The following is a 14,174-nucleotide window of genomic DNA, read 5'->3' as shown; positions in this document are numbered from 1 at the left end:
TGTGCCTGCGGAAGTAAGGGGAGATAATTAGTGCATGGCAGTGGCCTGTGAAACAGGACACATCACACTGAGTTGTTGTCTGATGGATATTGCATTGCCAAACCCTCACTTGGGAGAGCGCCGCCGACCTCACCATCAGTACTGGACCAGTCCAGATCCTTGACGGCCAGCTGGATGGATCTGTTTTCAAAGTTCGTGAAGGCCTTGATTTCAGGGATTCCTCCACCAGTCTGCGACCCCTCCCTGTTGTTGTGTGCCAGCTTGTCCTGCATGAATAGAGATGGGCAGAGTATAAGCAAGGCACCTGCCAGGCCAGATGATAAGTATGCCTGGCATGGGTGAGCAGTGAGTGGTCCCATGGACGGGATGAGGACAATGAAGATGTGTATGAGAGAGTGAATGGTGATATCCCTTGAACTGGCAGTGAGTGAGATCCCTGTGAATGTGTGATGGGTTTGTGAGTTGAGAGTGTGAGAAGTGTGACTTACTCTGGAGGAACAGAGGAGATCATTCATCCTCATGCGGCACTGGGCGGCTGTCTTCTTTTGAAGGGCGTTGGGGCTGACCACAGCTGCCACTGTCTCCAAAGCCTGGTTGGTCACGCTGCTGTCCACCCTGCAGCCAGAGAGGTGGTAGAGAACATCGTGGTGGGCATCCACGCATCCAAATGGCTTGCCAGTGAAGTGTCGCTAAACCTGGGGGCTGCAGTCTTTTTGCCTTTTGTGAAAATCTTCCCTGCAGCTGTCGTGGGTTGGAAGCACTGAGATGTGTGTGTGCGGCAAGACTTTAACTACGGCGCCCAGTGTGCGGATGCAGTGTGGTGATGGCGTGGCGGGCAAATGAGAGCCCGCCCACCATGGAAACGGCATGTTTCCTGGGAATGCATAAGTAATGCTAGGTTTGGGACAATACAGCGTGACAATCCGCCATCACAGCCAACTGTTAAAACAATGTTTTACCTGCCCACTACCACACCTAGTGCAAATCTGGGATGCTTCCGCCCAGGAGTGTTATAACAAACAACTTTGAAAAACCACAGGTCTGAGGCAAAGACTCTCAAACACTCAACAACTGGAAGCTAGTAGTAGTGAGCAGTATCAGAAGGCTTGGCATAGTGGCATCGCCAATCCAACATTGGAATCAGCAGCTTTGGTGCATCTACCAGCATATATCCATGGATATCACCAAACTGCAACACTGGTTTACATCAGTAGGCAGTGATATTCTCCATCTCTCTTCCAGAAACAATAATTTTTGTTCACCTGTTCACTTCAAGCGATGTTCCTTCCATACAACTTTGTGACTTTTAACAGACTGCACTAAATGCAGTGTCTCCATACAAAATATCAGGCCTAAAGGAGAGGCAAGCCATTAACATTTTAGACATTAAGAAAAAACTAAATTGAATCTTTTATAAAAGTGGTTTACTAAGAACATTGTGATTCATGTATTTCCATATTACTCAGAGATTGGTAATACTATAAAAAAGCCCTGCAAGTTCACTATTGGCTTAGAGTTACTACTCTGTTGCTCTATATTTTTCATTAGACCTCATTATATAGTCACATACATCATGCGGCCTTTCAACATATCTCTGAATCCATCCTATGTCCATTTTTTGTTTGAGTCCCCTTTGCAATTGGTCAAAGCATTTCTTGACTTCACCTTTTCACATTTACCCCCACCCTAGCTGATTAATAGCAATCTAGGTACAGGTGGCAAGGAGGGATTATTAAAGACACGAGGACAAAAGCGATAGAAAAAATGGAGCAGGGGAAAATTTCAATTAATTTAAATGGATTGAACAAATGCTTGGTGAGATGACCCTCTGGAAAAATCCACTGCACCAGATATGCACCAGATAGGGTCAGGTTGTTGAAAATTAAACAGACTCTAGACTCTCAATAAAACCAGCTGTACCCCAACAATAATTTGAAGCCAAATAGCACCTTGAACAAGGCAAATCCCAAGATGCTTCACAAATAGGTTGAAGTAAAACAGATAGCCAGCTTGCCGTGGGGTGGGAGGGGGGAGACAAATTAAGAAAGGTAACTAAAAGAGGAGGATATTTTTAAAAAGTTGACACACTGTGGCTTCAATACACAAAATGGCAAATGAGGTAAAATCTGTATCAATAACCAAATCCAGGTTGCATTGCATTTTTTTGGTGGAAGGCTTTGCCACTTAGGGTAATGAAGAGCTATTTTATATGAGATTATGCATCAGTAATTCATTTTGGAAAAAAAGTAGAGATTTGTGAGGACAAGGGTTTAGAACTAAGTGTTTTGGGGGTCCTGTTGTCTTGAATGTGTGCTCTTCATCTTAACAGACATGTATCAATAGAATTAAAAGAGAACTTGGCAACTGAAGAAAAACTTCTTGAAACATTCAGCTCCTGGGATATGACAAAACTGAAGTTTGGTCATTCAAAACCAGAGCCCCAATTTTTAGCCAGTTTTGGCAGGCAAATTTTGATGTCAATTAAAAACCCATCAGCAGCAAAGTGATGGAAGGGATCGTCGCCAGTGGTATCAAGCGGCAATTACTCAGAAATGACCTGCTTACTGACACTCAAAGTTTGGGTTCCGCCAGGATCCCTCAGCTCCTGACTTCATTACAGACTTGGTCCAAACATAGACAAAAGAGCTGAACTCGAGAGGTGAGACGAGAGTGACAGTCCTTGACATCAAGGCAACATGTGACCGAGCGTGGTACCAAGAAGCCTAGCAAAACTGGAATCAATGGAGATCGGGTGGAAAACTCTCCACTGGTTGGAGTCATACCTAGCACAAAGGAAGATGGTTGTGGTTGTTGGAGGTCAATCTTCTTAGTCCCAGGACATCACTGCAGGAGTTCCTCAGTGTAGTGTTCTAGGTACAATCATCTTCAGCTGCTTCATCAGTGACCTTCCCTAGAGTGTCCTGGGCCAAAGTCCTTGAACTCTCTACATGTAGGGATGTACCTACAACACATGGGCTGCACCAGTTCAACAAGGTAGCTCACCACCACCTTGTCAAGAGCAATTAGGGATAAGCAATAAATGCTGGACTGTGAAAGAATTAAACAAAAAAAAAAAGCCAAAACAGGCCTGGAGTGTCTTAGCTCCCGGACTCATTCTGATCTCAGTATTGGATTTCCTACTTGATTAATTGACCTGCTGGGAAATCTGTGCACTGTCTGAGCACAACTACCAATGGGTCATCCAGAGACCTATCTAAAGCAGCAGTGAACCTTTTAAAGTGAGGTTGCATTCCTTCTGCAAGGTTTTGCTGACAGAGTGGTGAAGCAACAAACTGGGTCTGTTTGAGTTGCAGGGATGTTCCCCAGGTTGTTTTAGGGCTTTGATCGTAGAGATCAGGGTAAGCAGGGAAGTTCTCTTCTCAGTACCACTGAGACCCTGAAAAAGAGACTGATGAACATAGAACATAGAAATATAGGAACAGGAGTAGGCATTTAGCCCCTTGAGCCTGTTCCACCATTCAATAGCTGATCTGAAACTTAACCCCCTATACTCACCTTTCCCCTCATATCCCTTTATACCTTAGGTTAACAAAATCTATCAATCTCAATTTTAAAATTAACAATTGACCAGGCATCAATTGCCTTTTGTGGAAGAGAGTTCTGAACTTCTACCACTCTTTGTATGCAGCAGTGTTTCCTAATTTCACTCCTGAAAGGGTGGCTCTAATTTTCAGACAATACCCTCTAGTCCCAGGCGCCCCCCCCCCCCCACCCCTCCTCCGTTAGCAGAAATAATTTTTCTCTAGCCACCCTGTTTTCCATATCTTTAAAACTTAATCAAATTACACCTGAACTTCCTTCAATTCCAGAGAATACAAATTTGTGCAATCTCTCCTCAATTTAACTCTTGGAGTCCAGGTATCATTAGAATTGAGGTTTTCATTATTGAGATTGTCAGCGCAGGACCATCACTGCCCAGGACCTGTATCCAGTGCAAGAACCACTTCAATGACCTCAAAAGAGTAGCAAGGTGAGTACAGCTCTTCAAATCTCTAGCACTTAATATATGGCAACAAATCTTTCTGCTTCTAGCTCATTATGCATTGATTTGTGATCTTCCTTGAATTCTGATATTTGTTTAAATAATGAAGGACTAACAAACTAAGATTCAAAATTAAAACTTGAGATAGAAAATGTAATAAGCCTTCCAGGAACATGCAAAATTAATTCTGTAGAGTTAAAATGACATCAAATTGCATTCCTTTGTGTAAGGATGATACATCAAATCCAGCGCGTAAATTCTGCTTTCAGACATACGGTGCTAATAGCAACCATCTCCACAGGCAGCGCCAGAGAATGGTGGCTTTATAAAAAGGCAAATAATTTCAGCATCAGTTGGCACCACAAAAATGAGAGGATCTAGAGTGATTCCAGAAAGACCCATGAGTGGTCTTGACAGCACCCACAATTTTTTTTAAATTGAGGGATGAAGCACAGTATATATTTAGTATTGTAAAAAATGATGTAAAGTGATTTCAATCACAGAAACCAAGTAGTAAAAGATTATGCGTTCACACAGATTGGACACAGACTCATACATCAAAGATATGCTTCCAAAAGGTTTAACTAGATTTTTTAAGTTTGAAAACAATGTATAGTTATTTATATGTCATATAAATGCTAATGACATTTGGTAGTCATGATATTAAGGTAATATGCCAAGGTATTAGAAACCCTGTTATATAGCCAGAAATCCAACTAAGATTTGACTACCAATTACTACAGAACATCAGCAGCACACAGTACATTTTGGGCATGGCAGTCACTGTTTTGTCTGAATACAAAGTCCTTTTGTATTGGTACAATATTATCTGAACATATTTTCAGACAAAAATTTGATTTAAAAAAATTACTGAGGGTAAGAAAAAACATGTGCAAACAGTTTTGTAATCTTGTTGATATGATTTTTTTCATACTCTAATCAGTTTTCTGTGTCAGCTTAAACATTTAACCAAAAGAAATGTGTTTTGTGACAATATAGGTACTTAGGTATCACTCCTTTTCAGTAACAAGAAAAGCAAGTCATGGGAGAATGCACTGCTATATAAACATAGTGAATGGTAAAATACAATAAATGCTGCAACATGATTCATTAACCTTCATTCAATCTGGCCCAAATAATAGCTAAACCTAAAAGGTCACATTAACGTTAATATTGCACCTTACGTTTTCAAGCAGAGACAAGATTAGAGGGCACAATGAAAAGCAATAAAAACACAGGGAAGAAGTGAAGTGTTAACTTCAATATCAAATGCTTGTATGTCATCCAGTAATCCTCCTACCTTCGTTCATTATCATCAAGGTGAGCAAAAAGAACATTCTTAGAAATAGCTTTTGCCAGTGCAGTCATAGTCTTGTAGTCCTTAGGTATAACCTTTGAAACAGTAGAGGAAAATGAAATGACATGCAAGTTATCAACATATTAGGTTTTTCAGAAATAATATGTTTACCAATGCAATCCAATACACTGGTGAGTTGCTCACATAATGGAACATGAAAACGTTGAAGTAGCAGCCTAGTAAAAAACACAATGGTCAGGGACACCAGGTTGCCCATGTCAACCAGGTGATTAAGGAGAAAACAACGCTTAAAAGGCAGATTGCCTCACAACAGTGAAAAGTGAAAAATAAAGACAGCTATATCACACTATCTATTTAATAAGGGAACATGGGAAGAGGTTGGTGGTGAATTTTGTGTTCAAGGCAAGCCCCAACTGTTTTAAGTCAGGAAAACACGGACCAATGCTGTTCAACATCAACCTCACCATAAACAAAATCGTTCAACATCAACCTCACCATAAACAGCATCATCTGTGGAATGGTCCAGTACTTTCACCTTTCATCATAGCCATGCTCATGACCTTTCTGAATCAGACTGAATTTGACACTAATTATTTCCAAATTATGGACAATTTATGCTACTGATGCAAACACTACAATCTCAATAAAAAAGGCAATTTCACATCTCTATAAACAGTACTCCAGAGCAGCAGTCATGAAGTGTCAATAAAGTGCCTGGAATTACCTGCCAAATGATTTTTCAGCCATTGCTGTGGAGACTGGACCCCAACAGAATAAAGATTAGGAGTTTAGTGTGTGAATACTTCTGAACATTTGCTATCATTACATGACAGTGAGGTCAGGACGATATAATAATTTTCATAATGTTATTGGGATTTATTGTAAAGTAGAGTAATAGCGAGGTCTGTGTCCATGGGTGGGGGGCGGGGGTTGGGGGGGTGTGTGTGTGTGTGTGTGTGTGTGTGTGTGTGTTAATTGAATTAAAGGCAGCTGGTCTGAAGGCTTTGATGTATCAGAAGATAAGCAAGGTTTGAAATATTAAGTATGTAAACATGGGTGAAGTTTTAGAATGTGAGGTGTAAAGGGAACATTTGCATTTTTAAATAAAACAGACTTGCTTGAATTCAAAAGAAGGGATGAAATGTTTCACTTAGCCAGGAGAAGTTAAGAAACAGTGTATTTACTTTTCCCAAAGGTTACTGGTAAAATTGGTACTATAATAGATTTTTATTATTAGAGAGGTAAAGTCCAAAGACATTGTGAAACAATGGGAATTTGCATTCAAAGGGGCAAATATGTATAAAGGAGAGAAGTCTGTGTGCAAGGGAAAGAATTCTAAGATCTAACAAGCGGCAAAACCCTCCAGCCTCTGTGCCCAAACTGCTGTCTGCAAGAACTGGAGTTAAGAAAACTCACTTTGAATTGGACTGTTGAGGGTATCATGTTACGTTGCCTGGGTCTTTTAAAATATATGTGTTATTACTGTTGCCTTAAAAGAGGTGTAACTGATAGTTAGATTAATCAAGAGAGCTAGAAGTTATTACAGTAGTAATTTGTAAACCTATGTATGTGCTTAAAATCATTTTTTTATTTAATAAAGGTTTAATTTTGTTTTTTTAAGAAACCTATAAGACTTGGTGGCCTTCCTTTTACTGAATTCAAAGCCCTCATCTCAAAATAAGTACAAATTGCAAATAGTTGTGGCAGCTGCTTCAAGTTTCCCTCTGGGATTTGGGCAGCTTGGCATTTACCATCCACCTGCCATAACAGTGGGTATTTTAAACATTATGTTCACACACTACTTCATATTTTCAGTAGTTTTCTCCTTCACCACCAGACCAGACCCCCCCCCCACCCCACCCCACCTTTCACTTTCCTTCTCAACAATCCTGTTCACTCCCATGGATGCTCATCTATTAATGAGAGAATGGAAGTTTTGGGTTTCAGATTTCTTAACAATCAATGCCTATGTGACCAGATGGCTGGGTGGGGCAATCAAGTAAAGCTAACTATTGTGTGTCCATTTAATTTTCTTTCTGATGAAATAGGGAGCCACATTTCTGTTTACTCAGCAGACAACTTGCAACAGTACCCAAATCTTTTGAAAGGGGGCAACTCAAAGGGGTTTTTAAGAGAGCCCTGATTACTGCATTTAAACAGAAGATACATTTTTTCTTGTTCTTTTGTGAGTCATTAAGTAGAAATCTGAAGAATTGTGCCAAAATAGGAAAATGTTTTGAAAAAGTTTACATTCAGATCAAACTAATATTTCATCAATTTATATTTCCATAGAAAATGAAAACCAGTGTCATACCTTTCGAACATAAGATACTGCATCCTCTTCAGTGTATACTTCAGCACTCACACCACCTCTTCTGTGCCTGGCTTTTACTACTGGATTTGGAGGTGGTGGTGAAATCTCATCATCATGAGAGTCTGACTGAGAATTGGACTTCTGACGAGCCAAGATTTGTTTACATTCTTCCTATAATTAAGCAAGAAAAAGGCGTTTACCTATATTTGGAAGAACATATATTTTACCTATATTGAAAACAGTGTTAATATGGAGTTTCTCAAGTTCCCAAAGTAGAAATGTAGAGAAACTGTTTGATGCAAAATAATAAAATATCGATGATAACAATCACCATGTAATTCATTAACAGGACAATCTTCTCTTGGCCTTTGTTTTGGCCTCCACTAATGTCTCAATTCACAAATCTTTCGTTAATTCGCTGGTTCTTATGGCCTCCATAGAAATCACAACACAGAAAGAGGCTTTTCAGCCCAACCAATGATCCTCCACTCAAGCAGCAGTCCTAATCCCATGTGCCTGTTCTGTTCCAATGTCCCTTTATTCCCTAGTTGCTCTAACCATTTATCTCTATTAGCCTATTCTTCACGTGTTCTGCTTCAATCGTTAACTCCAGCAGTGCATTTCAGTTTCAGAATCATGTGTAAAATGGTTCTTCTTCTCTGTCTTAAATGACTTACATTATGTCCCCTTTGGTCTAGACTTCTCAGTTATTGAAAGCAGTCTGTTCTATTTACTCTGCTCCATTCGTAAATAATTCTATACATCTCTATAAAGTAATTCTACAACCTTATATGTTCTAACCAAGTGTCCCAACTTTTCAAAACATTTTTTTGCATATGTATTTCCTCATACCAGGCAGCAACTTAATAAATCTGCACGATACCCTCTCTACTGCATCAACATCTTTCCTATGGTGTGGATCCCAAAACTGCACAGTGTTCCAACAGAGATCTTATAGATAAAGAAAAGAAAGACTTGGATTTATACAGTACCTAACCCAATCTCAGGTCAGCCCAAAGTGCTTTACTGTATATAATTGAGCTGTAGGCAGTGACTTGCAATAGACAAGACAACAGTCAATTTGCACACAGTAAGCTGCAACGAGGTGTTGGTTGAGCAATTACTGCTGGCCAGGATACTTGGCAAACTACCATGGGCACATTGGACCTCAATTCAACACCTCATCCAAAAAATGACCCTGATGACAGTGCTGCACTCCCTAAGTACTACAGCTATGTCAGCTTAGATTATGTGTTCAAATCTCTGGGATGAGACTTGAAACCACAAACTTCCAACTCACAGACAAAAATGCTACCACTGAGCCACATCTGATACCAAAGGCCCAATTTTAACTGTATAACTGAATGGTTTTCCAATTAGTTAATTAGGCCAACTAGATTCGGCATTAAAGCTTGTCTTTTAAAACAGCAGTATTCAATAAGCTTTAAAAAAAAGCCCTATTATCAACTCCTGAATTTCTTTCTGAAACTGCCTGTCCCACACAGGTAACAGAACATCATTCCTCACACCCCGCTTCCTGTAAGGATTCCACCCCATTCTCTCAGTTCCTTCACCTCCGTCGCATCTGTTCTGATGATACCACTTTCAAAAACAGTTCCTCTGACATGTCCTCCTTCTTCCTTAACTGAGGCTTTCCACCCACAGTGGTTGATAGGGCCCTCAACCGTGTCCGGCCCACCTCCCGCACATCCGCCTTCACACCTTCTTTTCCCTCCCAGAAATATGATAGGGTCCCCCTTGTCCTCACTTATCACCCCACCAGCCTCCGCATTCAAAGGATCATCCTCCGCCATTTCTGCCAACTCCAGCACGATGCCACCACCAAACACAACTTCCCTTCACCCCCCCCCGGCGGCATTCCGTAGGGATCATTCCCACCGGGACACCCTGGTCCACTCCTCCATCACCCCCTACTCCTTTTTGTTTTTCCAATAACTTATATAGATTTTTCTTTTCCCACCTATTTCGATTATTTTTAAATATATTTCCATCCATTGTTTTATCTCTACCTTTTAGCCTTTTTCTATTCCTTCACCCCACCCCACCCCCACTAGGGCCATCTGTACCTTGCTCGTCCTGCTTTCTACCCTTAATTAGCACATTCCTTCAGATAATATCACCACCTTCAACACCTCTGTCCTTTTGTCTGTGACATCCTATGGTTATCTCCACCTATCACTGGCCATCTATCCAGCTCTTCTTGTCCCACCACTCCCCCCACCCTAAAACCAGCTAAAATTTCACATTTTTTCTATTTTCCTTAGTTCTGTTGAAGAGTCATACGGACTCGAAACATTAACTGTGCTCCTCACAGCAGATGCTGCCAGACCTGCTGAGTTTTTTCAGGTATTTTTGCTTTTGTTTTGGATTTCCACCATCCGCACTTTTTTGCTTTTATCATTTCTCATAACTCTGGCAAATATTTCAGCTATGTTTAGACGCTTTCCTCCAACACAGTTATCAAACAAAACATGGTAATTTTGCCCAGATGTCACTGCAGCAAACATCTCATCATCCACTTATTATGACAATGAACCATTTTTCCCAACCAGAAGTATGTGAAGGTAAGCTTAACGGTCAAAAATTCTTGACTTGCTTTCTAAAAATTTCCTTACCTAGAGCAATCAGTTGCAACCAAAGAGTAACTTAAGATGTGCAATGTTTAATAGTTTTTAATGATTGAGATCAATAACAAGCATTCACTTAACAGCACACACATTTATCTATACAAACTATAACCATAATGGCTTTTCAAGTTATTGAAATAATTGTGTATTGCTCACAGGGCAGTAATGCATATTTGCTAAACAAAAGTATGATTTTTATTTCCTTGCAACTATGTACATTTTCTCAATTAAAATTCCACAAATCCAATAAAGAGCTTTTATTTGCTACATTTATGATTCCCTCAGAGTGACAGGATCAATTACAACCTCAAATTCCAAGGTAGTGGGTGTGCATAACCTCTTTATGCTTATTAAAAAGCTACACATTTTTATTCACTTTTCTTGGAAGCAACCACTTCACACTATTGACCTGAGCTAGGCCATTTGAACTTTGCAGATAAAATATTGCATTAAGGAAGATATCTCTCAGACACTTTAATAAAGAATTTTCATTTTTACATTGCCTTCATTGAACTCATGACATACCAAAGTGTTTTCCAGCTAATGAAGTACTTTTTAAGTATAGGCACTTTTGTACAACAACAACTTATATTTATTGTTTAATTAAAAATTAGAAGAGAAAGCAAATGAGTCTGGAAGGCATAGAAATTATAGGCCAGTTATAGCACAAGGGAGTTTGGCAAGGTCGGATGGTATTTATTTTAATGCAAGGAGTCTGACGAACAAGGCAGATGAGTTGAGAGCACAAATTAACACATGGAAGTATGATGTCATTGCTGTCACAGAGACATGGTTGAGGGGGGTGGGGGGCAGAATTGGCCGCTCAATATTCCAGGATATAGGGTCTTCAGGCAAGGCAGGGAAGGGGGGTAAAAGAGGAGGGGGTATCGCAATATTGGTCAAGGAATTAATTACAGCAGTAAGGAGGGATGACATCTTAGAAGGCTCCTCAAATGAAGCCAAAAAAGGAGAACCGAAAAACAAAAAGGAGCATTCACATTGCTGGGAGTGTACTATAGGCAACCAAACAGTCAGAGAGAAATAGAAGAACAGATATGTAGGCAAATTTCAGAGAAGTGTAAAAATAATAGGGTAGTAATAGTGGGGGATTTCAACTTCCCCAACATTAACTGGGTTAGTCATAGTGTGGTAGGTTTAGAGGGTGTGGAATTCTTAAAATGCATCCAGGAGAGCTTTATAAGCCAGTACATACAAGGTCCTACAGAGAGAGTGTGGTCCTGGACTTAATTTTAGGGAATGAAGCTGGGCAAGTGGTAGTGGTATCAGTGGGGGAGCATTTTGCAGATAGTGATCTTAACTCAGTTAGATTCAAGGTTGTTATGGAAAAAGTCAAGGATGGGCCTGAAATCAGAGTTCTAAATTGGGGGAAGGCCGGTTTTAAGGCTAAGATCAGATACGATTTGGCCAGAGTGGACTGAGCAGCTACTTTTAGGTAAATCTGCATCAAGAAGGAAATAGGGAGAATACAGGGCCAACATATTCCAGTAAAGACAAAGGGTGGGACCAACAAATCCAGGGAACCCTGGATATCGAGGGATATACAGGATTGGATAAAGAGAAAAAGGAAGTTTATGGCAGATACCGATGGCTCAAAACAGCAGAAGCCCTTGAGGAGCATAGAATGTGTAGGGAGGAACTTAAAAAAGAAATTAGGAGAGCAAAAAGAGGGCATGAAAAAACATTGGCAGATAAAATAAAGGAAAATCCAAAATTATTTTACAAGTACATTAAGAGTAAGAGGGTAACTAGGGAAAGAATAGGGCTCATTAAGGACCATAGTGGTAATGTGTGTGGGGAGCTGGAAGACATAGGTAGGGTTCTAAATGAATACTTTGTGTCAGTGTTCACAAGTGAAAGGGAGGACGTGGGTATGGAAATCAGGCAGAAGGACTGTGATTTAATTAAAGAAATTAGCATAGAAAGAGAAGAGGTTCTAAGTGGTCTGGCAGGCTTAAAATCTCCAGGCCCGGACGAAATGTATCCCAGGCTGTTGAGTGAGGCAAGGGAGGAGATAGCTGGGGCACTGACAATAATTTTCAATACCTCTCAAGTCACAGGAGAGGTGCCAGGGGACTGGAGGACAGCCAATGTGGTACCGTTATTCAAGAAGGGTGGAAGGGATAAACCAGGGAACTACTGGCCAGTCAGTCTAACCTCAGTGGTGGGGAAACTATCGGAAGCAATTCTGAGGGACAGAATTAATCTATACTTGGAGAAGCAGGGATTAGTCAAGGACAGTCAGCATGATTTTGTTAAGGGGAGGTTACGTCTGACCAATTTGATAGAATTTTTTGAAGAGGTGACCAGGTGTGTAGATGAGGGCAATGCATTTGATGTAGTCTACTTGGACTTCAGCAAGGCTTTTAATAAGGTCCCGCATGGGAGACTGATAATGAAGGTAAGAGCCCATGAGATCCAAGGCAATTTGGCAAATTGGATCCAGTATTGGCAAAGTGGCAAGAAGCAGAGGGTGATGTTTGAGGGGTGTTTTTGTGACAGGATAGCTGTGTCCAGTGGGGTTCCACAGGGATTAGTGTTGGGTCCTTTGCTGTTTGTGGCATACATAAACAATTTAGACTTGAATGTAGGAACGTTGATCAGTAAGTTCACGGATGACACGAAAATTGGTGGGGTGGTAAATAGTGACGTTAGCCTTAGATTACAGGAGGATATAGATGGGCTGATCAGTGGCAAATGGAATTTAATCCGGATAAGTGTGAGGTGATGCACTTGGGCAGGGCAAACAAGGCACGGGAATGCACAATGAATGGTAGCACCCTGGGAAGTACCAAGGATCAGAGGGGCCTTGGTGTGCATGTCCACTGGTCCCTTAAAGTAGCGGCACAGGTAGATAAGGTGGTTAAGAAGGCACATGGGATACTTGCCTTTATTGGCCAAGGCATAGAATATAAGAGCAGGGAGGTTGTGCTGGAACTGTATAAAATACTGGTTAGGTCACAGCTAGAGTATTACATGCAGTTCTGGAATCCGCATTACAGGAAGGATGTGATTGCACTGGAGAGAGTGCAGAGGAGATTTACCAGGATGTTGCCTAGACTGGAAAGTTTTAGTTATGAGGAGAGATTGGGTAGACTGGAGTTCCTTTCATGGAGCAGGGGAGATTGAGGGGGATGATTGAGGTGTATAAAATTGTGAGGGGCATAGATAGGGTAGACAGGAAGGAACTTTTCCCCTTGGTGGAGGGATCAATAACCAGGGGGCATAGATTTAAGGTAAGGGGCAGGAGGTTCAGAGGAGATGTGAGAAAGAATTTTTTCACCCAGAGTGTGCTGGGAATCTGGAACTCACTGCCTGAAAGGGTGGTAGAGGCAGAAACCGTCATAACATTTAAGAAGTATTTGGAGGTGCACTTGTGATGCCATGGCATACATGGCTATGGGCCTAGTGCTGGAAAATGGAATTAGAATAGTTAGATTTGATTGGACCAGCGCAGACTCGATGGGCCTTTTTCTGTGCTGTAGACCTCTATGACTCTGATTTATATAGCTCCTTAAACATAATGAAACATCCCAAAGCACTTCATAGATGCATTAGAAAACAAAGTGTGATACCAAGCCACATCAGATTATATAGGCAAGAGGACCAACAGCTTGGTCAAAGAGGTCAGTTTTAAGGAGGGACTTAAAGGAGGTTGAAAGGCGGAGAGGTGTAGAGAGCAAATTCCAGAGCTTGGGGCCAAGGCAACTGAAGGCACGGCCACCAATGGTGAAGCAATTATAATTGGGGATGCACAAAGAGGCCAGAATTAGGGCAGCACAGACATCTTGGAGTTGGCGGGGTTGGAGAAGATTAAAGAGACAATGAAGAGCAAGACCATGAAGGGATTTGAAAACAAGAAAGAAAATTTTA

General features: G+C 40.9%; 1 protein-coding gene across 1 annotated transcript in view; it reads right to left on the bottom strand.

Annotated features, from left to right (window-relative positions):
- Positions 1 to 14,174, bottom strand: part of prkar1b (protein kinase, cAMP-dependent, regulatory, type I, beta) — a 219,763-nt gene that overhangs the window by 136,011 nt on the left and 69,578 nt on the right. The window contains exons 3-4 of the mRNA XM_041207055.1: positions 7,636 to 7,806; positions 5,304 to 5,395 (exon numbers count right to left, since the gene is read on the bottom strand). Of these exons, the coding sequence (XP_041062989.1) occupies positions 5,304 to 5,395; positions 7,636 to 7,806 (263 nt within the window). The remainder of the gene's footprint in view (positions 1 to 5,303; positions 5,396 to 7,635; positions 7,807 to 14,174) is intronic.

Source organism: Carcharodon carcharias, chromosome 15 (genome assembly GCF_017639515.1).
Source record: "Carcharodon carcharias isolate sCarCar2 chromosome 15, sCarCar2.pri, whole genome shotgun sequence".
NCBI lineage: Eukaryota > Metazoa > Chordata > Chondrichthyes > Lamniformes > Lamnidae > Carcharodon > Carcharodon carcharias.
This window is presented reverse-complemented; position numbering and strand designations above follow the sequence as displayed.